The 26,938-nt window shown below is 42.7% G+C and overlaps 1 protein-coding gene across 1 annotated transcript; it reads right to left on the bottom strand.

The window, feature by feature from the left end:
- Positions 1–13: 13 nt before the first annotated feature.
- LOC115204152 (serine/threonine-protein phosphatase 2A 55 kDa regulatory subunit B alpha isoform) lies at positions 14–16,899 on the bottom strand. Its single transcript, XM_029769514.1, has 10 exons — positions 16,675–16,899; positions 7,011–7,088; positions 4,666–4,763; positions 4,331–4,496; positions 4,090–4,202; positions 3,785–3,962; positions 3,516–3,680; positions 3,128–3,297; positions 1,712–1,803; positions 14–1,612 (listed from the first exon to the last, which is right to left on the bottom strand). The coding sequence occupies exons 1-10, from the start codon at positions 16,679–16,681 to the stop codon at positions 1,333–1,335; spliced, it is 1,347 nt and encodes a 448-aa protein (XP_029625374.1). The 5' UTR covers positions 16,682–16,899; the 3' UTR covers positions 14–1,332.
- Positions 16,900–26,938: the final 10,039 nt, after the last annotated feature.

The following is a 26,938-nucleotide window of genomic DNA, read 5'->3' on the forward strand; positions in this document are numbered from 1 at the left end:
TGACACAATAGTATATATATAAAAAAAAAGGTATTTACTTTATTCCCGTCATTGTAGATTTACAACAGTTGGATTGTATTTGTAATTATTGTCAAACATCATGATTTCAACCTTCAAATTTCACTGGTGTAGACAGGCTTGATGAGCAAGATCATATTAGAGCATGGTAATGGGTACTCAGATTCAGAATTTTCCTTGAACCTAGCCACTGTTATGGTGGCAGTTCTTCACGAAATGCCGGCTTAAAACGCTACACACATCTATAGCGTTTCAATATGTCATTTGCGTTATACTAATGGAGTACAATGATACAGATCAAGTATGATACCTATAGCACTTCTTTGACAACAGAAAACCGTCAACAGAAAAAAAAGAAGAAAAAAAAGAACGACAAGACACAGCAAGAACTCTGGTTCCCAGACTCAATCAATTCTCTCCCAAGCCTTAGCCTGCTGGTCCACTCACAGCAATAGCAAGGAGTCCTCACTGGGCCAGACAGACTGGTTGTGCATCTAGTAGTGTGTGCAGAAAGGACCAGTCACACTACATACATACAACATGCTCTCAGTACATGTTTTAAAGTGTTCCTCTGAGGTGCAGCAGTCCACCAACAGCAGCAACAACTTTGAGAGACAGCTAGGCTCTTCAATAAGTGTGAGATTGTGTCCTATTGGGTCTGTGTATGCATGAATTTTTTGTGCGTGCACATGAAGAAATACGTGATATGATGAAGGCCGAAACGTTCATCTTTAAACCTTGCTTAAATAAAACAAATCATTTAACGATGAGCAAGCACTGCGTCTTTTCCTTTCCAACTATGAAGACGAACAAAAATAAAAACTAAAGTTCTTACAATTGAATTAAAAACAAAAAGCGAACAGCTTGGCAGTTGACTAATAAAAAAACATGACTATGGCACCAGACAATGAGAGGAGTTGAACAGGGGTAGGGATGGTCCTAGGTGAGTTTTGATTTTTCTAACCATCAGCAAAAAAAGTGTGCTTGTCAGACATACATATAAAATGGTGCTCTTTACCCATGTTGCCCTGGGGATGGGCTGGGTGGGACAATACTTGGCGGGCGGCACACAAATTGGCACTACATCACCGAAACAATAACAAGTTGAGCGACGTGTCACTGTGCCACAGAGGCTGATGGTGGGCAAGAATGAGGTTTCAGTTTTCCACACCTGGAAACATGGCATAGTCTGTTTTGTCCAATGACAGGTTTTTTGTTGTTGTTGACTGCGACGTTGGTGTCACTCAATCACTGTCCTGGACTAAAATTAGAGGCTGAAGGTAGTGGATGTCATGTCTGCCTTCACGGGCACATCTAGTTCACTTTGTCCTGAAATATGTAGAGGTTGTTGGTGGTTGCCACGGCGATGATGTTGTCCTGGGGGTGCCAGGCGGTGTGGAGGATTTTCTTGTTGAAGTCCAGGCTGTCTACGCTGATCTCGTCCTTCTTCCGCTTCCCGCCGGCACACACCTTGCGTGGCTTCAGGACCTGCCGTGGCTTACAGCTCTCCCGGGAAGCCTCCAGGGTCACGTCCCGCTGCTGGCCCCGGTCAAACATCCGGAAGAAGTTGTTGTACGAGCCTGTCATCACCACACTGTAGAGGGAAATGAGGGAGAGGATTAAAACAAGAAATGAAGAACCTAGGGCTTGTTATTGTCATTTATGAATACAATGAGAACTTGGCAATGCTAACCTGTCGTTTCCGTTCCAGCAGCACTCAAACTTGTCAAAGATGCAGTCGTTCTCATAGAGCGAGCACAGCTTACTCCTGAGGTACTCGTGAACCTGCCATGGAGACAGACAGACAGGTCAAAGGTCATCAACAGAGTCACATACTCTAACCTCAGCTCAGAGTTCACCACAGGGGGCAACTCTGGGTATTTAGGAGGGTCATTTTGATTAAAATATTTAGAATGTGCTGGTTCAGATGATTGAAATGGCTTACAACACCATTAAATAAGTTCAAAGCAAAACTCATTGTTTGGGTTCAAAGTTTTTCAAGGTGCGATAGTGCATGAGTCCGGCAAGAACATAATCTTAGAGAACCCTCTAGTGGACATTGTCTGAAACTTCATAAAGAAAATTAGGTGGGTCAGTCCTTGATAAAAACCTACACTCTGATAAAAAAAATGCATAAAAAGTATGCATTCACTACTGTAAGTCGCTCTGGATAAGAGCGTCTGCTAAATGACTAAAAATGTAAATGTAAATGCAAATAGGATTATTCATGTTCTGAATTGTTCAGTGGGGTCTCGCTCTTACATTTCATTAAGTGTATCCATAGTTGGATTTTGGAACCTAATACATCCGATAAAAAGCACAGAGCGGTGCAGATTTCTTGTTTCAGTGCTACGTTGACATTTCACAGAGATACGCTTGTTTTTGTGAGAAATCTTCACATTAATATGAAGTGTATACTAACATATGAAAATACTACATGTCACGTCTCAAAATCAATATCCATATTACCTCGATATTGTTTTATGTCAATGCGGATTCGAGAACAAAGATGAGTTCAATGGGAGCCTGTCTGGTAGCTTAATTCTCGCACAGCATCCAGCGCGATGCAATTTTCCTTATTTTTGACTGGGTTATTATAGAGGGGTGAGGTTTGGACCATTGGTTTTCTTAGAGAATTATCTACATAATTAACATATTTTACCCACTGGTCAAAATATGCGTTTTTGATTGACACCCTATGATATGCCATTTAGCTGACAGATTTATTCAAAGCGACTTACAGTCTTCTTTATGCCACACATAAACTACCAAGTCTATTGACTTTCCCCAACCTCAAACCCGCACACACACTCCCTCTGCCAGTCCCACCTGGTATGTTCCCACACTCCCTCTGCCAGTCCCACCTGGTATGTCCCCACCCCCCCTCTGCCAGTCCCACCTGGTATGTCCCCACCCCCCCTCTGCCAGTCCCACCTGGTATGTCCCCACCCCCCCTCTGCCAGTCCCACCTGGTATGTCCCCACCCCCCCTCTGCCAGTCCCACCTGGTATGTTCCCACACTCCCTCTGCCAGTCCCACCTGGTATGTCCCCACCCCCCCCTCTGCCAGTCCCACCTGGTACACCCCACACTCCATCTACCAGTCTCACCTGGAACGTCTCCACAGGCCTGGTCTCCATGTTCAGGTCCCAGATCTTGACAGACAGGTAGTCCCTGGTCATCATGTAGCGTCCGTTGTGGCTGAACTTGACATCCGAAATTGATGAGATGATCTCAGAGAAGAAGGAGCGGTTACTGGGGTCCTCTGGCTCCTCGAACACTGGAGGGGGAGATGAGGTAACGTTCATTTATAAACTGCTATTAGCGATAAGTGCATGTTGCTGTGCTAGCTAGCCTTTTCCAAGCCATTCCCACATCTGTCCTCAGCAGCGATGTGAATTCATTCAAGCCATTGGTCAAATGTGGTCAAATGTGTAAGCCCCTAATATAGAGGTTGATGCTGAAGCCTCTAAGTGACTGGTGATCATAGGTACTCACGTTTGGAGTGCTTGTCACATAGCGCTGATGCCCTCATGTCACAGAGGCGGATGGAGCCCTTACTGCTGCTGTAGACAAAGGTGTTGCACTGGTTAGGATGGAACTCAGCTGCTGTGATCACCTCTGTCAGCTCCTCCATGTTGACTGGCTTAATATCCACAATGTCTTGGAGGGGCTAGAGTCAAGGGGGACTAACAACTACTGAGAAGGTATTATGGATAAACTGGTGGTACACCCCCCCCCTATAAGTAACAGCTGGTTGAGGATACTGAAGCTGCGGTCAGTGATCTCCTGGTGCCAGAGGTTGATGCGCAGGTCGTCTGCGGATAGATATGTCTCATGGTCACTGTTAATTGAGATGGAGTTGATGTGGTAGGTGTGGGCGTTGGCAAACACCCTTCGAGGGCTCGCCTCCACCATAAGGTCCATAGGTCTAAACACGGGCACCTGCAAGGGCACAGAGGGAAGAGTTAGCGGGTGAGGATCTATGAGTATGGGCAACGCCCACACAGTGACAACAAGTATCTCTCTATACTATAGCCCCTGGCATGTAATCAGCTAGCTAAACTGGTACCCGAAGTGCAGTGACAGTGTTGGGGTCGATGCAGCGTCCATCCTCCTCTTTCAGGTTGTAGCCCTCCAGTCGCTTGTCTCGTTCACTGATCTTCCACAACTTTATAGTTTTGTCTGCCAATCAGAACAGACAACTAGATAAATATATTTAACAGCCAAACAAAGCTTGGTGATGTGATGTCATCCATGTACAAAAGTTCACCAGAGAGTGAACCGGCTGTTTGTAGGTGAAGGTAACTGACCGTTAGTGGACAACAGGAACTGAGCTGCGTTCTTCTGGGGCAGCCAGCGGATTTTATTGATCTTCTCCTCAATCTCCAAACTTTTCAAGTAGTCAAACTCGGGCTCATGGCTCTGGAAAGTGCTGTAAACATTGTACTCACTGCGGCACTGTGGCTGACTCTTATTCTGTTAGGAGGAGGAAAAGAGGATATGGAGTAAGGGATGGAGAAAGGCAGAGGAAAGGCTGGAAGATATTAGCTTTGTTTTCCTCATCACCTCCTTTTCATTCAAACGCAACTAGAATTAATAATGCAGATTTTGAATTCAAACTAAACTTCGAGACAGGCAGCCATACCTCTATTTCCTGCTGAAAGATGACGACCCTGCCGCCCTTGTCTCCTGTGGCTAGCAGCTCTCCTGAGTGGTTGAACTCCACAGTAGATATGATGTCGGCTGAACAACGTCAGGAAAATAAGAAATTAGGCCACTATCATTTTCTATCCAACACTTAAGGAATTTCAGGTGATTGTATCCATGCAAGGGCAGGTAGCATGTCAGCATTACAGGCCTTGGATTAGTTTGGGAGTCTGTCTGATGTCTAAGAGCTGGAGTCTTAGGCCTGGATGAGTTGAGGCAGGCCATAGTATTCTACTGAGGATGTGAACGCATCCAAAGCAGACACACAATGATCGGTAACCTAGTTTCTTCAGGCCGCAGCACACATTACACCAACAGCAGTATGGAGGCTTTTTAGACAGAGGCTGACACACACACACTTTGTTGCCTATTGGAGCAGAAAGACAATGCCGAGAAAGGTTGCAGCAGGAGGCCATTGTCTGGGCTGAACACCCTGGGGCCGAGGGTATGTGGGTGAGTGTTTGTATCGCGTGTAAGGATGGGGGAGGCTGAATGCCACGTTGTCAATACCCTGACAACCCCCCCCCACCCATTTACCACACATACATATGCCCAGTGCCAGTCTACAGAGTAACACACACACTAAATCCTTAAGAGATTGACCTACGACCAGGAGCAGTGCATACAGTGAATCAGGTCACCTTCTTCAGACCTAACACTTCAGCCCAGAGGCGGACCCCACGGCGGCGGAGCGCGACACCCACACTGCTCAAATCACAGGCAAATGCGCCTTTATTAGCCCAATAATGTTGTTGGCAGAACACTGGCTTAGTAGGAATGGTAGACTATAGACTTATAGATACTTGGTAATCTGCTGCTCTTCAGCAGCAAACCAGAAATATGTTTCATTGTACAATCAGGGCTCTCCCTAGGACTGGGTGGTGGTGATGTAGCCCTAAGGTTGGGTAGGGAGGAGGTCGAGCATTTAGCATTTTTCAAAAACCTGTAACTGTGATTTTCTGAAACCTAGAGTCTTACATTATATCAAACACTGTAGCCAACACCGTAGTAGAGTGTTGGATCCTAACTGAAATTAAGGTGGTCTCAATGACACATTTTTCTAGGTTAAATTTAGGGTGTAAAATGATTCAAATTAAAAGTAGGGCTGTGACATACCAGTACTGCAATATTTTTTTTTATTGCAAAAATGAAAACATATGGCTATATCAAGAGGTCAGATCAAGAACTGATTAATTAACATACATAGGCTTACTAATCTAACAGCCTGACATTACTTTCTCTGAAGAGCGATATTAGTGGAACAGCTCTCTGCCGTGTCTGTTTTCTACCACGTAGCAACAAACACTCAACTACCACAACAACACGCACTTCCTTGCTAGTCAATGCGCTTCCTCCTACTATGGTTGCGGGGATCAAAACATGTGCCGGCAAGAAACTGTTTGCCTAGTTTACTAAATGCTGTAGCTAACTACCTTCGTCATAATGACGCCTTACCTAAGGAGATAAGCACATAACTACAAAATAGTGGCTGACTAACACATAAAATGTTGGAAAATGTTTATTGCTAAAAGTTTGTTCTCCATTTTCACTACCATTTTCCTCACACATCAATGGTGTCAACGGACGAAGTGGAGAGCTGCCATCCAGCATGAGGGAGGAAAATAATACTATGACTCCGGGGGGTGGGGTGGGCCCAAGGAAGGCCAGAGCAGAGAGTTAAGAGTTTTTTTTCTCCTCGCCCAAGTCCTCCGATTGGCTCAGTTCCAACTTCAGACTGTTGTCAAAAAACAAAAATGTGCCAAGTTGAAGCCTATTATTTCGTATTTTAGGGTATTTTTCATACCAGGGTACTAGGACCTCAAATTACAGCCATGGTACGCAAAACGCGTGCAGGTTGGCAGGTCTGAGGATTTGCAGTAGAGGATAGAATTGCTTGGCAACTCGGCGTACATTGCACCTTTGCTGAATGTTCAGACAGACTGTCAGCATGAGAGAGGCCACAGGACAAAAGCCAACAAGAGACAGCAGCAAGCAAGCAAGCCACTGTCAGAAATAAACTTTGCAGCCACTCTTGCACATAGTGTTGGACTGTCTGCAAGGATAGCAGTGTAATATTTAGGGAGATTAGGAGACATGGGTGACCGCGGGGGAATGCAAGATAAGTGGACGAGCGTGTCTCATTGACTAGGATTTATCCAGCACAATAGTTTACAATAAATTACTATGATTAACAACTACTAGGACTCCATGATGATTCTGCAACAAGTACTGCCATTGTACAGTACCACTGTTGCTATGACCAATGTGAGTAAGGGCTCTTACCTTCGGCCACGTCATCATCAATGGCACCCTTCACCTGTGAGAAGCACCACTGCACGTCATTGCTCCCCCCTCCAGTTCCTGAAATGGTCGAATGACAGTTACGGATCAAGATATTGCATGACGGTTTACGTTACAAATCTGACTGGAAAAGGAGTTTAGAAGAGAGTCGGGAGCCTGTATCCTGACCATTGCAGTGAGAAAATGTGTAGACAGTCTCAGAAGGTCATTCTATGTCTGTCTTGGTCTGATCTCGTGCAATAAGCCAATTTGTCTTTAATAACATCATACTTCATGGACAGACAATACAGTAAAAATTAACAGCAATGGCCTAGGACTATACTTCCACAGCCTATTGACAATACACTTGGAGATACGACTCGCAGGCACCGAGGCACAGCTCAAGATCAACAGCTGTTAATGTCAAAAGGTCCAACAACATACACTAGGTCAAGGCAGGGGGAATACTACTACAGTACGATATTTCTATAATACAGTGCATTTGGAAAGTATTCAGACCCCTTGACTTTTTTCCAAATTTTGTTACATTAGCCTTAAATCTTTTTCCCCCTCAATCTACACACAATACCCCATAATGACAAAGCAAAAACAGGTTTAGAAATGTTTGCAAATGTATATAAAAAAAAAAAAACAGTAATACCTTATTTACATAAGTATTCAGGCCCTTTGTGCTATGAGACTCAAAATTGAGCTCAGGTGCATCCTGTTTCCATTGATCATCCTTGAGATGTTTCTACAACTTGATTGAAGTCCACCTGTGGTAAATTCAATTCATTGGACAGGATTTGGAAAGGCACACATCTGTCTAAGGTCCCACAGTTCACAGTGCATGTCAGAGCAAAAACCAAGCCATGAGGTCAAAGGAATTGTCCGTAGAGCTCCGAGACAGGATTGTGTCGAGGCACAGATCTGGGGAAGGGTACCAAAAAGCTTCTGGAGCATAGAAGCACCCAAGAACACAGTGGCCTCCATTATTCTTAAATGGAAGAAGTTTGGAACCACCAAGACTCTTCCTAGAGCTGGGGGAGAAGTGGCCAGACGGAAGCTACTCCTCAGTAAAAGACACATAACAGACAGCTTGGGAGTTTGCCAATAAGCACCTAAAAAACTAAAAAAACAAGATTCTCTGGTCTGATGAAATCAAGACTGAACTGAATGCCAAGGGTCACATCGGGAGGAAACCTGGCACCGTCCCTACAGTGAAGCATGGTGGTGGCAGCATCATGCTGTGGGGATGTTTTTCAGCAGCAGGGACTGGGAGACTAGTAAGGATCGAAGGAAAGATGAACGGAGTAAAGTACAGAGAGATCCTTGATGAAAACCTGCTCCAGAGTGCTCAGGACCTTAGACTGGGGCGAAGGTTTATCTTCCAACAGGACAACAACCCTAAGCACACAGCCAAGACAATGCAGGAGTGACTTCGGGACAAGTCTCTGAATGTCCTTGAGTGGCCCAGTCAGAGCAAGGACTTGAACCCGATTTAACATCTCCGGAGAGACCTGAAAATAGCTGTGCAGCAACCCACCCCATCCAACCTGACAGAGCTTGAGAGGATCTGCAGAGAAGAATGGGAGTAACCCAAATACAGTGCCAAGCTTGTAGCGTCATACCCAAGAAGACTTGAGGTTGTAATTGCTGCCAAAGGTGTTTCAACAAAGTACTGAGTAAAGGGTCTGAATACTTATGTAAATGTGATATTGCAGTTAGTATTTATTTGTAATACATTTTTTTTCCTTCGAAAAACCTGTTTTTGTCATTATGGGGTATTGTGTGTAGATTGAGAATTTAAAAAAAAAAAAATTTTTAGAATAATGCTGTAACGTAACAAAATGTGGAAAAATGTAAGGGTCTGAATACTTTCCAAATGCACTGTAGATCAGAAATATAACTTTCTCCAAAAAGATTTGTACATAGCCAGCCTCAAATGTGTCAATATCAAAATCTCTCTCTCTTGCTGGGTTAATACAGGTACAGTATAACTAGTCCTGACACGTACTTGATTGAAAACTGGCATTGCACAATGAAACAGGTTGAGTTGTACATTTCCACATGTAATAATTTATTTCATTGCACAATGGAACTGGTTAGATTTGTCCATACAAATATATGTTTGGGGTGTAGATTGGTTGGGTGTGTGATAACTGCAGGAGGAGCGGTAATGACAATGAGGTTCTCAATGCAGAGGGTGAAGCCTAATGTCCTATCGATAAAAGGCAATGGGACTGGTTTATTTTCTGAAATTAGGCCCCATGAAAAAGGGTGAGTGAACTACAGAACCCTCAAACATATAGCATGTTACTAGGCTGACTACAAGTGATCTCAATTGTAAATGTGGTTAGTATGCCAAATTAGGTTGTCATCTGTCTCTGCAGAAAATTGTGATACAAGCACCATAGAGCCATCTGTCAACAAGTAATAACTTATTCCATCTAGGGCTGGGCGATATGGCCTAGAAATCATATCTAGATTATTACAGATTTATGGGCAATTTTTTAAATAAATAAGCTTTGTTGTACAATTAAAAGGTCAAGTACACCACATTTCAAACAGTCAGCAATAATCTAATGAATTCAGAGCTTGTGAAATTAGGGTAAATAAACGTTTTTGCAATAATCACTGATCTGGCATTCATGTCTGCCATGAAAATGCCCTTTTTGTTACAAATGTAACCAGAACCATGCATTATGCATTTTCACTAATAACTACTAACTTCTTGTAGCACGAATTATAGAAAATCAACACAGGTTTCAAACAACTTCAGGCACAAGCCCACGTGCTGGTGAATAGCCAGATAATCTTTATTTCAAGTTGCCAACTACTTGCTATTTAAAAAAAGGCATAACAGTTGAATTGTTATAAACACACCCTTCTGTCCATCTGAAAAGGATGTTAGCCTGTCCAATTTGTTCCGATGTTGAAATCAAGTAGCCTACCTTATTTTGCAGAATGAGAACAAGTTGCCAATTCCTAATAAAATAGCGTTTGCTGCTTATTGCACATTTATAAAACAGACTAGACAGTATAAGTCTTTGGCTAAAATGATGCTAGCGCTACACGGTAACGCAACGCAACACGCAACCAATTGAGCATTCATTTTCCAGAATCAATGTTCAATGATACTCCTGTTTTAGTAGGGTCATCTCGGAGTGCAATTTGAGTAGTTGGAACATAAAAAGGTATCGTTAGAAAGGTCAACTTCCTCTATTTCAGTAAAATAATTTCTCAGTGTGCTTTGGTGTTAATATGACTGATTCTGTTGGACCAAACCTCAAAAGCAAATAGCGAGTTGAAACCGCTTGTCAGAGAAGAAGTAGAAATCACTCAACTTTGTTGGTGTGAGTGGCAGGGGCTTGGTGTCTGTGTGTGTAAACAGAGAGGAAGAGGCAAAGTGAGAGGTTTCACTACTGCCAAAATCTGTCCAAAATAAGCCCAATGCGTTTATATGGGTTTATTTTGGACCTAAGCTTGTCGTCAGCCTTCGGGACAACGACTCCGATTGTTAGGGCAGAGACATGAGTATCTCGTCATTATATTCAGATCTCCGGTGTAAATGGGAAGGTGCACACAGCATAGAAGGAGCGAAGGAGATGAGACCAAAAAGACAACAAGAGGACATAAACGCTCATAAAAAAAAAATAAAAAAAATTTCAAAAAAAACTTGATTCTTGTGATACAGGCATTTGGGATATCGCGCAAAACATGAATCGGAATTAATTCAATTTAAATTGATCAGCCCTAATTCCATCATGAGAGGCATTGCAAAGGCCTATTTAGCTGGCTAACTTACAATACATGCTGGAAGGCAGACCGGTCTATATTTAGAGCGCTGCCTACTTTGTCACACTGAATAGGGAAGTCGAATGAATGGGCTGCTGCACAGTCACTATGGGGAGTTCTTTCTAGAGTGCCCAGTTAAATTGTGCACAAGAGGATTTATTTATTTCTAAAATGGTTACACTAGTGAGAAATATGACTGTAAAAATCTGTGAATTTGCTTTGACCAGATCGAATTACACATCCTTTTTAACCTCAGATTGGTGACAATGATAAGATCAGTTGCTTAAAACAGATCAACATATTTTGTTTTGTACTATTGATTGTGTCATACGTGCTGGGCCACCAGCCAACACACTGATTTGACAGTCAAACTATGACTTAAAAGCAGACAACCATTGTCACTGTTGATATCCTATGGCGGGTCGTGATTTGTTGAGGTTAACAGAAAAAGTGATTGGTTCCATTTTCCGTGATGGCAGCCTCCTGAAATCAACATCTGCCATTCCAACCATGTATAGGTTATTCCAAGTTACCATGTGGACTTTGAAAATAGTTATTTTAAACTGCGCTACACCCCAAAAGTTTGCTCCCTGTTCTATTGATTTCACCCTGATGTCCATGGAACTGATTAACAAAAAAAAAGTGTTGCGTTACAGTTACCGCGTTGGCAATACTTCAAAATGTAGCTAGCTCTCTTCTAAAAATTGTCCATCAACCAGTGATATACACAGTATTCCCAGATTGTGTTTTTTTTGTTGCTGTGTTGATTTTAAAAGGATGCGCAACCTCATCTCCCCCCTCTCACACAATTTATTTCAACATGATAATCGATGAGTGATTGAAAAAAAAAAAGTGTTGTGGTGATCTTTCTGTTTTGGTGAACCTGTATCATTCCAAAATGTAGCCGACTGTGTTCTGCAGGTTGTCATCAAACCAGTGAGGTAAAAATATTGAGTTTGTTTTTGAGTTGTGGTAGTTTCAACAGCGCATGACTGAAACATTGTTGCATTTAAACTTTAGATCATCGGATAGTGGGAGGAACGTAATAAAATATATAGTTGAAGTCAGAAGTTTACATACACCTTAGCCAAATACATTTAAACTCAGTTTTTCACAATTCCTGACATTTAATCCTAGTAACAATTCCCTGTCTTAGGTCAGTTAGGATCACCACTTTACTTTAAGAATGTGAAATATCAGAATAATAGTGGTGAGAATGATTTATTTCAGCTTTTATTTCTGTCATCACATTCCCAGTGGGTAAGAAGTTTACATACACTCAATTAGTATTTGGTAGCATTGCCTTTAAATTGTTTAACTTGGGTCAAATGTTTTGGGAAGCCTTCCACAAGCTTCCCACAATAAGTTGGGTGAATTTTGGCCCATTCCTCCTGACAGAGCTGGTCTAACTGAGTCAGGTTTGTAGGGCTCCTTGCACGCACACGCTTTTTCAATTCTGCCCACACATTTTCTATGGGATTGAGGTCAGGGCCTTGTGATGGCCACTCCAATAGCTTGACTTTGTTGTCCTTAAGCCAATTTGCCACAACTTTGGAAGTATGTTTGGGGTCATTGTCCATTTGGAAGACCCATTTGCGACCAAGCTTCAACTTCCTGACTGATGTCTTGATATGTTGCTTCAATATATCTACATAATTTTCTCTTCCTCATGATACCATCTATTTTGTGAAGAGCACCAGTCCCTCCTGCAGCAAAGCATCCCTACAAGATGATGCTGCCACCCCCGTGCTTCACGGTTGGGATGGTGTTCTTCGGCTTGCAAGCGTCCCCCTTTTTCCTCCAAACATAACGATGGTCATTATGGCCAAACAGTTCTATTTTTGTTTCATCTGACCAGAGGACATTCCTCCAAAAAGTACGATCTTTGTCCCCATGTGCAGTTGCAAACCGTAGTCTGGCTTTTTTTAATGGTGGTTTTGGAGCAGTGGCTTCTTTCTTGCTGAGCGGCCTTTCAGGTTATGTTGATATAGGACTCGTTTTACTGTGGATATAGATACTTTTGTACCCGTTTCCTCCAGCATCTTCACAAGGTCCTTTGCTGTTGTTCTGGTACTGATTTGTACTTTTCGCACTAAAGTACGCTCATCTCTAGGACACAGACCACGTCTCCTTCTGAGCGGTATGACGGCTGCCTGGTCCCATGGTGTTTATACTTGCGTACTATTGTTTGTACAGATGAACATGGTACTTTCAGGTGTTTGGAAATTGCTCCAAAAGGATGAAGCGGACTTGTGGAGGTGTACCATTTTTTTTCCTGAAGCCTTGGCTGATTTATTTTGATTTTCCCATGACGTCAAGCAAAAAAGGCACTGAGTTTGAACGTAGCCCTTGAAATGCAGGTACACTTCCAATTGACTCAAATTATGTAAATTTGCCCAAAGCCATGAAATAATTTTCTGGAATTTTCCAAGCTGTTTTAAGGCACAGTCAACTTAGTGTATGTAAACTTCTGACCCACTGGAATTGTGATACAGTGATTTAAGTGAAATAATATTGGTCTATAAACAATTGTTGGAATAATTACTTGTATCATGCACAAAGTAGATGTCCTAACAGACTTGCCAAAACTATAGTTTGTTAACAAGAAATTTGTGGAGTGGTTGAAAAACTAGTTTTAATGACTCCAACCCAAGTGTATGTAAACTTCCGACTTCAACTGTATTTGCAATGGGAAGTAATAGCTGGTTTGTTAACCTGCTTGGGATAGGGGGCAGTATTTTCACGGCCGGATAAAAAACGTACCTGATTTAATCTGGTTACTACTCCTGCCCAGAAACTAGAATATGCATATAATTAGTAGATTTGGATAGAAAACACTCTAAAGTTTCTAAAACTGTTTGAATGGTGTCTGAGTATAACAGAACTCATATGGCAGGCCAAACCCTGAGAAGATTCAATACAGGAAGTGCCCTGTCTGACCATTTCTTGTCATTCTGTAGCCTCTCTATCAAAAATACAGCATCTCTGCTGTAACGTGACATTTTCTAAGGCTTCCATTGGCTCTAGGAAGGCGCCAGAAAGTGGAATGATAGCTCTGCAGTCTCTGGGCGAAAAACAGCAGGGGTTTTTGTGAGTGGTCCTTCTGAGGACAATGACACTGGCGTGCACGAGACGACTCAATTTTTTTCTTTCACTGTTTGAACGAATACAATGTCTCCCGGTTGGAATATTATTGCTATTTTCGAGAAAATCGCATAAAAATGCATTTTAAACAGCGTTTGACATGCTTCGAAGTACGGTAATGGAATATTTCAAAAGAAATTGTCACGAAAAGCGCCCCGGCGCATCACCCTCGGATAGTTACCTGAACGCACGAACAAAACGGAGCCATTTCAATATAACTATGTATTATTTCGAACCAAAACAACATTTGTTGTTGAAGTAGAAGTCCTGTGAGTGCATTCTGACAAAGAACAGCAAAGGTAATCCAATTTTTCTTATAGTAAATCTGAGATTGGTGAGTGCCAAACTTGGGTGTCAAAATAGCTAGCCGTGATGGCCGGGCTATGTACTCAGAATGTTGCAAAATGTGCTTTCACCGAAAAGCTATTTTAAAAATCGGACACCGCGATTGCATAAAGGAGTTCTGTATCTATAATTCTTATAATAATTGTTCTGTTTTTTGTCAACGTTTATCGTGAGTAATTTAGTAAATTCACCGGAAGTTTGCAGTGGGTATGCTAGTTCTGAACAAAACATGCTAATGTAAAAAGCTGTTTTTTGATATAAATATGAACTTGATTGAACAAAACATGCATGTATTGTATAACAATGTCCTAGGAGTGTCATCTGATGAAGATCATCAAAGGTTAGTGCTGCATTTAGCTGTGGTTTTGGTTTTTGTGACATATATGCTAGCTTGAAAAATGGGTATGTGATTATTTCTGGCTGGGTACTCTCCTGACATAATCTAATGTTTTGCTTTTGCTGTAAAGCCTTTTTGAAATCGGACGATGTGGTTAGATAAAGGAGAGTCTTATCTTTCAAATGGTGTAAAATAGTCATATGTTTGAGAAATTTAAATTATAGCATTTTTAAGGTTTTTCGTATTTCGCGCCAGGCGCTACCATTGGATATTGGTGAGCTGTCTGTCCATAAGAGGTTCATTTCATTTTGGACATGAAATAGTTGTGCTTTTGTATTGTTATGATTTCATGGGGCCTACTAGAGTGAATGGGCTGCTTATTCTTTAACATTATTTGATGCTGTGTGTGACTGCTGCAGCCTGTCTATCAGTCGTGTCTATGTGTTTGACCAAAATTAGCTCTCCTTCAGTGCCATGGAGTCTACAAGTATTACGGTCACTGTTCTTTCAGCACCATTAGCCTGTCACCTATGATGTGACACTGTTGTCCCTTTTGGTGATGGTGTTATAGTGGTGTTGGCTATCATGAGTTGTGTAAACAGTGCATTATTGTATGCTGTGCTTCACGTTGTGTCCATGCCGGTTCTGTCTCTGTGTGCGGCAGTCCGAAGCACGGCCAGGCCTGTTTGATTCATTCAAAAACTATTGCTCCACCTTCAATAGAACTAGAATGGTCCGACTACAGCAGATATGTTGGGCGCATTAAGTGAAGCTGTTTTTTGTAATTTTCTTGATTATTTTGTTAGATACAATGTATTGGAAGATTTTTGGTCCCTCTGAAGGCCTAGGTCCTATAGTCACGATTCACCACTGCAGAAATCACCAAAACGGGTTTACCCTGCCTACACTGAATCTCATGCATAATCTGAGTCATAGCTAGATGCACTCTGCATTAGATTGATTTCAGCCAGGTCTTTATCATCACACCTAGCATTCCTTCTGAGAGAAATGGAAGTTATATTGTGTTGTTAATCTTCATTTTCAAGCAAACGTAAATATCAAATCCCACAACCAGTTGAATTACATCCAGCTGTAAAACTCAACTGTGACTCATGGCTTAATCCATGATGGTGGTGGGGTATTAAAGGTGGACATCGTACAGGTGCAAGGTGCTGTTCAGAAGAAGCCAGTCATCATCCACTCATCTTTCACATCATGACTCCCGCTCAACTCGTCAGGCTGCGGCGACTGGCGAACCTGCTAAATGTGATAAGATAGCCTTCCATTTCAAGACATCATATAGAAATGGTGGTTCGAGAACGTGAACTAACCAGTAGCCTTGCTATCCCACAATGCAGGACAGAAGAAACTCACAAATGCCACCGGTGTCTCCCTCAAAGTTTAGGTTAGCTTGCTGCGCACAGGCCTAGCAAGCTACCAGTAGCTAGTTAGCTAACGCGATAGTACCATCACTTTATGGATAATTTAGCAAGCTAGCTAGCTTGACTAACAATAATTGGTTGCCTGGCTAACTTAACTCATTTTAGACAGTTAGCTATATTATATACTATAGCCACAATGGTAAAGGGAAGTATAGTCTTTGGTATAGCTGTGGCTAGCAACAGTATAATACTAACAGTTAGCTTGAAATGACAGCGATGCATATTAGCTAGTTATGATGTGTGAGAGGAACGTGGAGCTAGGACCCCAGTGAGGATGATTGGTTCAGGGCCAGTGATATGTCATGAGTTACCTTACTTAGTTAACTAATTGCTAACTAACGTTAAGTTAGCTAGACTTACAGATACATCTAAATATAGTATTGTTTATATATAACGTCATTACCGCCGGTATATTTCCTAGCTAACGTTAGCAACTAACTAGCTATATATATATATATATATATATATATATATATACACACACATTACAATGCTATATTTAGACTTCTCTAGCTAGCTACAGTTCCGTTATTACCACCGGTAGCTAGCTAGATGTCTTATCAGTTAGCTAGTTAACATTACGCTTTCCATTTAACGTTACCTGCCATGGCGAGTGGGATTCCCGGGCTTGTATGGCCGGGTATGGACTCGTGCAAGCGGTCTTTCTCAAATGATGGCGCTATATAGTGGGACAGAGGTTGCGGGCCACCCTCCTGCTTGTCTTTCTTTCCTCCCTCTCCCGGCTTGCTCAATCACTCGCGCACCCTCCCCGACAAGTCCTTTCAACACCAGCCATTCACAGTCAGTTCAAAATGGCGCTACCGCGTCTGGTCTTTTTCCACTAGGGTCGATGCTATTTGGGATCCTTGGGACGTCCCAACTCTGACGTTACTCTTCTTCTTTGTGCGGGGCTTTCGGGTGGACTCGACGCTATGTTTCGTATTACTGCCGCTCACAGTTTGGAAAGTGCATAGCACATTTGTTCACGAGAAAAGGAAAAGGAAATTGCACCGCCATCTAACCCTATACACCACTATCCTCACCACCCCTCCAACACCAACTACTTTGGTCCGAACATAACCTACTCCAGGTCATAGTGCTGGGAGGCTGCAACCCCTTCTCTCAAACCCCCCTGTAGTTATTCTGCACTAAAATCTCTGACAACCAAAAACCTCTCTGTGGCTGCTACTACCTGGAAACCTCAACCTGTCTCACTAGCACAGGACATTTCTGATCCCCAGCAACATGACCACACACACAATTGACACACTGCACTTTTTCAACCGAAACTACACATTATTTTGTTCCATGCCCTCCTCCACACTTCTCACACCTCGGAATCTACCTCCTACGTACTGCTGCAACATAATAATAATAATATTTTTACATTTCTATAGCGCTTTTCATGGAATCTCAAACTGCTTGAAGAGCAAAAGACAGACAAGCAATATATCATGAAAGGTCAGCCAGTAGAGGCCAATCATTTGAAAGCTGCATCCTCTGAAGATGGAGAGGATCAGTTCATGGCTTGAACAGAGAGAGCTGGTCAGAGGATGGTAGACAATGGTGATGAAGTCTGCTGATGATCTTGTAGAGGGCAAGACTGGGAACCAGCCTGAGTCTTATAGCTACTGGACTTCCACTCTGTGTAGCACCCACGTGGGTGATGCCTCAGCAGCTCTGGGCACCAGAAAGCTCACCACACAAAGTTCAGAATAGTAACCAGTCATCCTCATTACAAACCCTCTGCCTCAGCACTCCTGTATTTCTGTATCTCCCATTCCTCTCACGCTTCAGACAACTCCTCAAATTATGTTCTCAAAAGATCTTGAATTGGCAGCCAGGTGAAACAAAAAAGATGGTACTGTGTCCAGATGCATTTTTCAAACAAAAGCTAGCTAGCCAAGTCAAAAAGTGTTAACCTGTCAGTCAATCTGAAAATCCGTGGCTCAAAAAACGCCAGATATATGCAATTAAAAACTTGATGTTATTAAATACAAAGAGCTGATTAAAAAACAACAATTAAAAAGTAAAAACAACGAAACATGTACACATTTACAGGAGCTCTGTGCTAAGGCTGCTACTAGGCCACCATGGTGACTATAACATAATCAGGCTACTGCTTTCGTCCTGAGTGTTGAAACGAGCAGCGCCCTCTCCCTCTGAGCAGCCGACACACAAAACATCTAAACAAGTCCATCTGACGTTACACTATTGAAGTTGTAAATGTTCTAGGGTCTTCTTCTTGTCAATTTCCTGGCGGATTAGACGCTTTTTGTGTATTGCTGCCTATCTCAGTTGGGAATGTGCATTCCACATTGTAACAAAACAAAACATTTAAGGGAAAAGGGGATATGGGAAAAACTTAAATTGCACCAGCATCTAACCCTGCACCTAAACACTATCCCCCAAAACCCACCACCCCATCCCATTCCTTGGCCCTAAACGATCCTACACCAGGCCGTAGGCCTGGGAGGATGAAAACCTTTCTCTCAAAACTTCCTGTAGATCTTCTGCACTAAAATCTCTCACACTCAAATCTTTCTCTCCTGCTGCAACTACCACATCTATCTTCTGTGATTTCCGCTCCATCAGTGCACTGCGTTGATCACCGTGGCTATAAAAGCAAGAAATCCAACCTTACTAAAGCAGCCTCTCTGGGTCTCTCTCTTCAGGCCTACTCAATGAGGGTCTCCCAGTCAACTCACTCACCCTTTGGCTATCTTCTATACTCTTCACCGCCTCACCACTCAAACTGGCAATCTCAACCTGTCTCTCTCTCACAGGGCACTTCGGATCCCAGCTACATGGGCACCCCCACAGTTGACACACAGTGCTTTCTTTATTCCACCTGTACACTCTCTCTGACTATGCCCTCCTGCAAATTTCTCACATCGTGGGATCTCCCTTTTACATACTACTGCAACATGTCCGAATCCTTGGCACCTAAACTGCAATATTAGTGTATTGTTTTTTCTCAAGACTTGAGTGTCATTTTCAGTAAAGTCTAGGCAACAAATAATATTGGATTGCTTTCTTAAATTTTTTTAGCTGTGAGTTAGGTTGACATTAACCACTTTATTTTACACACAGACTGATCATGTAGATCATATTCGTTGTTGTTTAATTAGTAAAAACCTGCATTTCCCCTAGCAGGGATTTTTTTTGAATTTTTCACCTTTTTGGGCCCTCACCAGTTTGCCTCCCTGCATATTCATAATCTCCAACACCACCATAACATCAACATGTGAAAATGGCACCTTTCTATGTTTGAGGAAAAAAACGAGGGGAAGATAAGTGTTTCCAGTGACATCGTGTGATTTTAACCAATGAGTAGGCATCGACTACTAATTGGTTGATTATGTCATTGGAAACACTTCTATGTTTTTTTTTTACTACAAAACATAGAAACACTCCATTTTCACATATGTTGATGTTGGGGTGGTGCTGGAGATGATGAATATGAAGTTGAACAATTTAGAAATGTCCCTTTAAAGGGTTATGGTTAGGTAAGCGTTATGCTTAAAGTTAGAGTAGGGGTTAAGGTTAGAGTTTAGGGTAGGGATGTCCCAAGCTTTCCTGATAGCACTAACCCTTCCACCATTGCCACAAAGTCAGATTCTACAGTACCAAAATCATATTCCAAAACCATAAAGTCAAAATTGGGTAACTGCAGACATGGAGTGTCAAATCACATTTGATTTTATTTGACCTGTTTGAGTCATGGGTGTAACATCAGCGCTTCAATATTAGTTAGACCGGCCATAGCCAGGTGCACCATGGGTCAGCTTAATGTTAACATAGCAGGTTAAGAGAACTAATGTTAGACTAGATTAGAGAGTTTAGTAGTCACATTAACAGGGTTGCAGATGTAATTACAGGGTACAATGAAATTCTTGAGCTCCGAGATCCAACAATGCAGGACAAAGCCAAATAAACAATATAGTGTTGGTCCCATGTATCATGAGCTGAAATAAAAGATCCCAGAAATGTTCCATATGCACAAAATGCTTATTTCTTTAAAATGCAAAAATATGTTTACATCCCTGTTAGTGAGCATTTCTCCTTTGCCAAGATAATCCACCCACCAGACAGGTGTGGCATTTCAAGAAGCTGATTAAACAGCATGATCATTACACATGTGCATCTTATGCTGGGGACAATAAAAGGCCACTCGAAAATGTGCAGTTTTGCCACAACACAATGCCACAGATGTCTCAAGTTTTGAGGGTGCAATTGGCATTCTGACTTAAGGAATGTCCACCACAACTGTTGCCAGATAATTGAATGTTAATTTCTCTACCATAAGCCACCCTCAATGTTGTTTTAGAGAATTTGGCAGTACGTCCAACCGGGCACACAACTGCAGACCATGTGTATGGTGTCGTGTGGGCAAGCGGTTTGCTGAAGTTAACGATGTCAACAGAGTGCCCCATGGTGTCGGTGGAGTTATGGTTTGGGCAGGCAACTACAGACAACGAACACAATTGCATTTTATCGAATGGCAATTTGAATGCACAAAAATACAGTGACAAGATCCTGAGGCCCATTGTGAGGCCCATTTCTTTTAGGTATCTGTGACCAACAGATGCATATCTGTAGTCCCAGTCACGTGAAATCAATAGATTAGAGCCTAAAAAATGTACTTCAAATTACTGATTTCCTCATATGAACTGTATCTCTATAAAATCGTAGAAATTGTTGCATGTTGCGTTTATATTTTTTGTTCAGTATATAATTGTCATAGGCGTCGTAAGGATTGGACCAAAACGCAGCGGGTAAAGTGCTCATCTTCTTTCTTTAAAGAAAACACATAAACAAAATAAACTGATGACGAAAACAGTCCAGTAAGGTGCACAGACTATACTGGAAACAACCACCCACAAAACACAAGTGAAAACAAACCCCACTAAATATGGCCTCCAATTAGAGACAACGACAACCAGCTGCTTCTAATTGGAGGTCATTGACAAAAACCCAACATAGAAATAGAAAACTAGATATACACATAGAAAATATAGAACATACACCGAAACACACAAAACAAACACCCCTGCCACGCCCTGACCAAACTACATTGACAAATAACCCCTTTTACTGGTCAGGACGTGACAGTACCTCCCCCAAAGGTGCAGACCCCGAATGCACCTCAAAAACAACAAAAAAACACAAAAACAACCCCAAACTTAACCTCTACGGGCCACGGGGGCAGTATTGAGAATTTTGAAAGAAATATGTGCCCATTTTTAACTGCCTCCTACACCAACTCAGAAGCTAGGATATGCATATTATTAACACATTCGGATAGAAAACACTCTGAATTTTCTAAAACAGTTTGAATGGTGTCTGTAAGTATAACAAAACTCATATTGCAGGCAAAAACCTGTGAAAAATAGATAAAAAAAAAAGAGAATTTTGTGACTGTACTATTTAGTGTCATTGTTTTAAAGATACCACAGTGAGAAAGGATTCAGTTCGCAACTCCTACTGCTTCCACTAGATGTCAACGATCTTTAGAAAGTTGTTTGAAGCATCTGTGATAAATACACACCGAATTAGAAAGCTTACAAGTTGACACGTCATCACTTCATTTTTTGCGCCTGCGCATGAATCTGAGAAGAGTGCCTTTGTCATTATCGTTTATTCTAGACACTTGATAGGTTGTGTGAAAATATTACTGATGTTTACTGATGTTTCACGTTAAAAATGGAACAAAAGATTAGTGCTAAACAACGTTTGACATGTTTAAACAAACGTAAATAGATTATTTACTAGGTTTTCTTTAGTTTTTCGACGTGACTTTACACTGCCCACCTCATTTTGTGGGAGCCTACTGAACGCTAACTATTTGGACATAAATTATGAACTTTGTCAAAAGAAACCACATTTGTTCTGGACCTGGGATCTCTGGCAGCGCCTTCTGATGGAGATAATCAAAGGTAAGGGGATATTTAGAATGTTATTATCGATATTAGATGATGCTAATGCTAACGGTATAGCTTAGCTTAGCTTAGCATATAGCTTATTGTTGTTAGCATAGTACCCAGTTTATACAAAATGTGATTTCCCAGTAAAGTTATTTTGAGATCTGGCCCTTCGGTAGCAATTACGAGATGATAATATATTATTCTTTGAATGACAATATTATAATTTACCAATGTTTTCGAATAGTAATTCCGTGATTTGTAATGCTGGATTCACTGGGTGCATTCGAGCCGAAAAAAATTCTGAATTTCACCGCGACTGTAAATGCTGTTTTTGGATATAAATATGAACTTGATGGAACTAAAAATGCATGTATTGTATAACATAATGTCCTATGAGTGTCATCTGATGCAGATTGTCAAAGGTAAGTGCATAATTCTAGCTAGTTTTCTGTCTGTTGATGCCCTTCTTTGAATTGGCTAAACATTACACGCAGCTATTGTCAATGTACTCTCCTCACATAACCTAACTTTATGCATTCTCCGTAATGCCTCTGAAAATCGGACAGCGTGGTTAGATTTAGGAGATATATCTTTCAAATGGAGGAAAATAGTTGATTATTTGATTTTTTGAAATGATTACTCTTGCAGTTTTGAATTCCCCGCCATGGTCACATGACAATGAATCCCAATACCGGGATAAGATCGGGATAAGATCCTCAACAGGTTAAAGGGAGGGAAGGGAGGGTGGCTACCGTCAACGATGGTCCCTGTTCTACACCCCTCCCCCTTCCCAATCCTCCCACTACGGAGGTGGCTCTGGCTCTGGGCGTAGCTCCCGTTCAGAAAACTCTGGACTGCGCGGCGTCGCTGGAGGCTCCGGGCTGAGGAGCGTCGCTTGAGACTCCGGGCTGAGGAGCGTCGCTGGAGACTCCGGGCTGAGGAGCGTCGCTGGAGACTCCGGGCTGAGGAGCGTCGCTGGAGACTCCGGGCTGAGGAGCGTGGTTGGAGACTCCGGGCTGAGGAGCGTCGCTGAAGGATGAGTGCGGGGAACAGGAACAGGACGTACTAATGGCAGAGTGCTCACAGCAGGCACTGGCTGTACTGGGTTATGGAGGTGCACTGGAAGGTGAGGGCGCGGAGCAGGAACAGGACGTACTGGACTGGGCAGGCACACTGGAAGCCTGATGCGTGGGGCTGGCTTTGGAGGTGCTAGACTAGTAGCACGCACCTCATGGCTAGTGTGGGGAGCAGGAACAGGACGTACTGGACTGGGCAGGTGCACTAGAGGCCTGATGTGTGGGGCTGGCTTAGGAGGCGCCAGACAAGTAACACGCACCTCAGGGCTAGTGCGGGGAGCAGGAACAGGACGTACTGGACTGGGCAGGCGCACTAGAGGCCTGATGCGTGGGGCTGGCTTTAGAGGCGCCAGCCTAGTAACACGCACCTCAGGGCTAGTGCGAGGAGCAGGAACAGGGTAAACTGGACCGAGGAGATGCACCGGTGGCCAGATGCGCTGCGCCGGCGCACTTCTCCCTGGCTGCCGGCCAACTCTCGCCTGGCAATGCTGCGGAGCCCTTGTTGACCACACCGGACTGTGCACGCGTATGGGCAACACAGTGCGTATCTCCACATAACAAGGTGCTTGCTTGATCCGTCGCTCCCCATAATAAACACGGGGAGTTGGCTCAGGTCTCCATCCTGACTCTGCCCAACTCCCCGTGTGCCCCCCCCCCCATTTTTTGGGGGGGGGATGCCTCTCGGCCTCATCTAGTTCCCTTAGTTTCCTCTCCCGGAAACGTCGTTCTGCCTCCCATGTCCATCCTTCTCTTCGGTGCTCCAATCCCCGCTGCTTGGTCCTTGTGTGGTGCTCCAATCCCCGCTGCTTGGTCCTTGTTTGGTGGGTGGTTCTGTCATAGGCGTCGTAAGGATTGGACCAAAACGCAGCGGGTAAAGTGCTCATCTTCTTTCTTTATTTAAAGAAAACACTTAAACAAAATAAACTGACGACGAAAACAGTCCAGTAAGGTGCACAGACTATACTGGAAACAACCACCCACAAAACACAAGTGAAAACAAACCCCACTAAATATGGCCTCCAATTAGAGACAACGACAACCAGCTGCCTCTAATTGGAGGTCATTGCCAAACACCAACATAGAAATAGAAAACTAGATATACACATAGAAATAGAAAATATAGAACATAAACCAAAAACACCGAAACACACAAAACAAACACCCCCTGCCCCGCCCTGACCAAACTACAATGACAAATAACCCCTTTTACTGGTCAGGACGTGACAATAATAAAAATAGATAATAATAATACAAATAATAATACATACATACTGTACACTACTGTGGATCCCTGCTCATTGAACATCTCATTCCAAAATCATGGGCATTAATATGGAGTTGGTCCCCCCTTTGCTGCTATAACAGCCTCCACTCTTCTGAGAAGGCTTTCCACTAGATGTTGGGTTATTGCTGCAGTGACTTGCTTCCATTCAGCCACAAGAGCATTAGTGAGGTCGTGCACTGATGTTGGCGATTAGGACTGGCTCGCAGCCGATGTAACGGGTGTCGTGTGTGGAGGACCAAGACGCAACAGGGAAGTGTATACTCATCTTTTTTTTAATATTGAAGAAGGTGAAACAAAATGAAACACTTATACAATTACGAAAATGACACTAACAGTTCTGTCATGTGAAGAACACAAAACAGAATACAACTACCCACAATCCAAACACACCCCTTATTATAGGACCTTCAATCAGAGGCAACGATAGACAGCTGCCTCCAACTGAAGGCCCCAACACCAATTAACTAAACATAGAAATACAAATGACTAGACAGAATATAGAAATAAACTAACATAGAACAATAACCAAAACCCTGGACTAATAAATCAAATACCCCTCTCTACATGGACACATACACACAACCATCCTGAACCACATAAAACAAATACCCCCTGCCACATCCTGACCAAACTAAACACTAACAAATAACACCTTTACAGGTTAGAACGTGACAGCCGGTGTTCCAATTCAACACAAAGGTGTTCGATGGAGTTGAGGTCAGGGCTCTGTTCAGGCCAGTCAAGTTCTTCCACACCAATCTCGACAAACCGTTCTGTATGGACCTCACTTTATCCACGAGGGCATTGCCATGTTGAAACAGGAAAGGGCCTTCCCCAAACAGTTGTCACAAAGTTGGAAGCACAGAATCATCTAGAATGACTTTGTATGCTGTAGCGTTAAGGGAACTAATGGGATTAGCCCAGATCATTTTTCCTCCTTCACCAAACTTTACAGTTGGCACTATGTATTGGGGCAGGTAGCGTTCTCCTGGCATTTGCCAAACCCAGATTCGTCCGTCGGACTGCCAGATGGTGAAGCGTGATTCATCACTCCAGGGAACAGTTTCCACTGCTTCAGAGTCCAATGGCAGCGAGCTTTACACCACTCCAGCTGACACTTGGAATTGCGCATGGTGATCTTAGGCTTGTGTGTGGCTGCTCGGCCATGGAAACCCATTTCATGAAGCTCCCGACGAACAGCTCTTGTACTGATGTTGCTTCGAGAGGCAGACGTCACGCACCATGCCGTCAGAGTGCCTACCTCCTCCATGTAGGCCATCAGCCTACTACTGTTGTGTGGTCAGCGAACTTGATGATGGACTTGGAACTGTGCAAGGCCACGCAGTCATGGGGAATACAAGGAGTACAGGAGGGAACTGAGGATGCAGCTGTGTAGAGAATCAGTGTCGATGAGGTCATGTTTCCTACCTTCACCACCTGGGGGCGGCCCATCAGGAAGTCCAGGACCCAGTTGCATAGGAAGGAGTTCAGTCCCAGGGCTGTAAGCTTTGTGGTGAGCTTAGAGGGCACTAAGGTATTAATGGCCAAGATGATGTTGATGAACAGCATCCTCACATATGCATTCCTTTTGTCCAGGTAGGTGAGGGCAGTGTGCAGTGCAATTGCGATTGCTTCGTCCGTGAATCTGTCAGGGCTGTAGGCGAATTGGATAGGATCGAGTGTACTGGGAGGGAGGAGGTGATGTGGGCTTTGACCAGGGCTGGGTAGATTACTTTCTAAATGTAATCCATTACAGTTAATAGTTACCTGTCCAAAATTGTAATCAGTAACGTAACTTTTGGATTACCCAAACTCAGTAACGTAATATGATTACGTTCTGTTCATTTTAGATTACTTTCCCCTTAAGAGGCATTAGAAGGAGACAAAAATGCATGTTACCAATTAAACGACATCTATTGCAGGATAAATCAATGTTAAAGTTTACATAGCTGGCCATATATGGATGTTAAATTTTACTTTATGGGTTGGTTACATAGGCTTCTTCTAACCCATTGGTTTCTACTACATATCATAATACAATTAAATTATATCTTTACATTAAAAACAAAGTCTATCAGAATTCCAGTAATTCCAATTAATGTTATGCTCCTTTATCTTCAAGAATAAGACTTGGAAATATGGAAGTATAGATTAGCCAAATTGCTTTACCTGAGCATGACCCCAAAACTAAGGATTTATTAGCCAGCACTACTCTAATGTTTATGATTGTGTTGTCATGGAGGACTGATTGGGCTCATTGATTCGAGTTGAAAAATAAATTCTGCGATCATGAAAAATGGAATGCCATATTCTGCATTTGCTATAGCCCTATTGTTGACCTTTTTGTTGGTGACACTTTGATATCTTCATAATATGCAGCTGTTTAAAGGGCAAATCCACAGATGAAACAATAACAAAACGGACACCCCGCATCTGGTTTGATAAAAAGCTGAGGGATGGGCCTGGAGAAATGTAACCACTCTCAGATTAAGAGCTATGGATGCAAGGACTGACCATCCACGATATAACAATTAGTGTTTTAACCATGTTATAAGGCTATACAGTGTTTGTTTACAT

This window comes from Salmo trutta, chromosome 12, assembly GCF_901001165.1.
Source record: "Salmo trutta chromosome 12, fSalTru1.1, whole genome shotgun sequence".
In the NCBI taxonomy this organism is placed as follows: Eukaryota; Metazoa; Chordata; class Actinopteri; order Salmoniformes; family Salmonidae; genus Salmo; species Salmo trutta.

Excerpts from the sequence above, each read along its gene's own strand:
- LOC115204152 (XM_029769514.1), bottom strand. Across the intron at positions 3,681-3,784 it reads GATCACTGACCGCAGCTTCA|ACATTGTGGATATTAAGCCA; the intron begins GTATCCTCAACC and ends AGCCCCTCCAAG. Across the intron at positions 3,298-3,515 it reads ATGTGACAAGCACTCCAAAC|TGTTCGAGGAGCCAGAGGAC; the intron begins GTGAGTACCTAT and ends CTCCCCCTCCAG.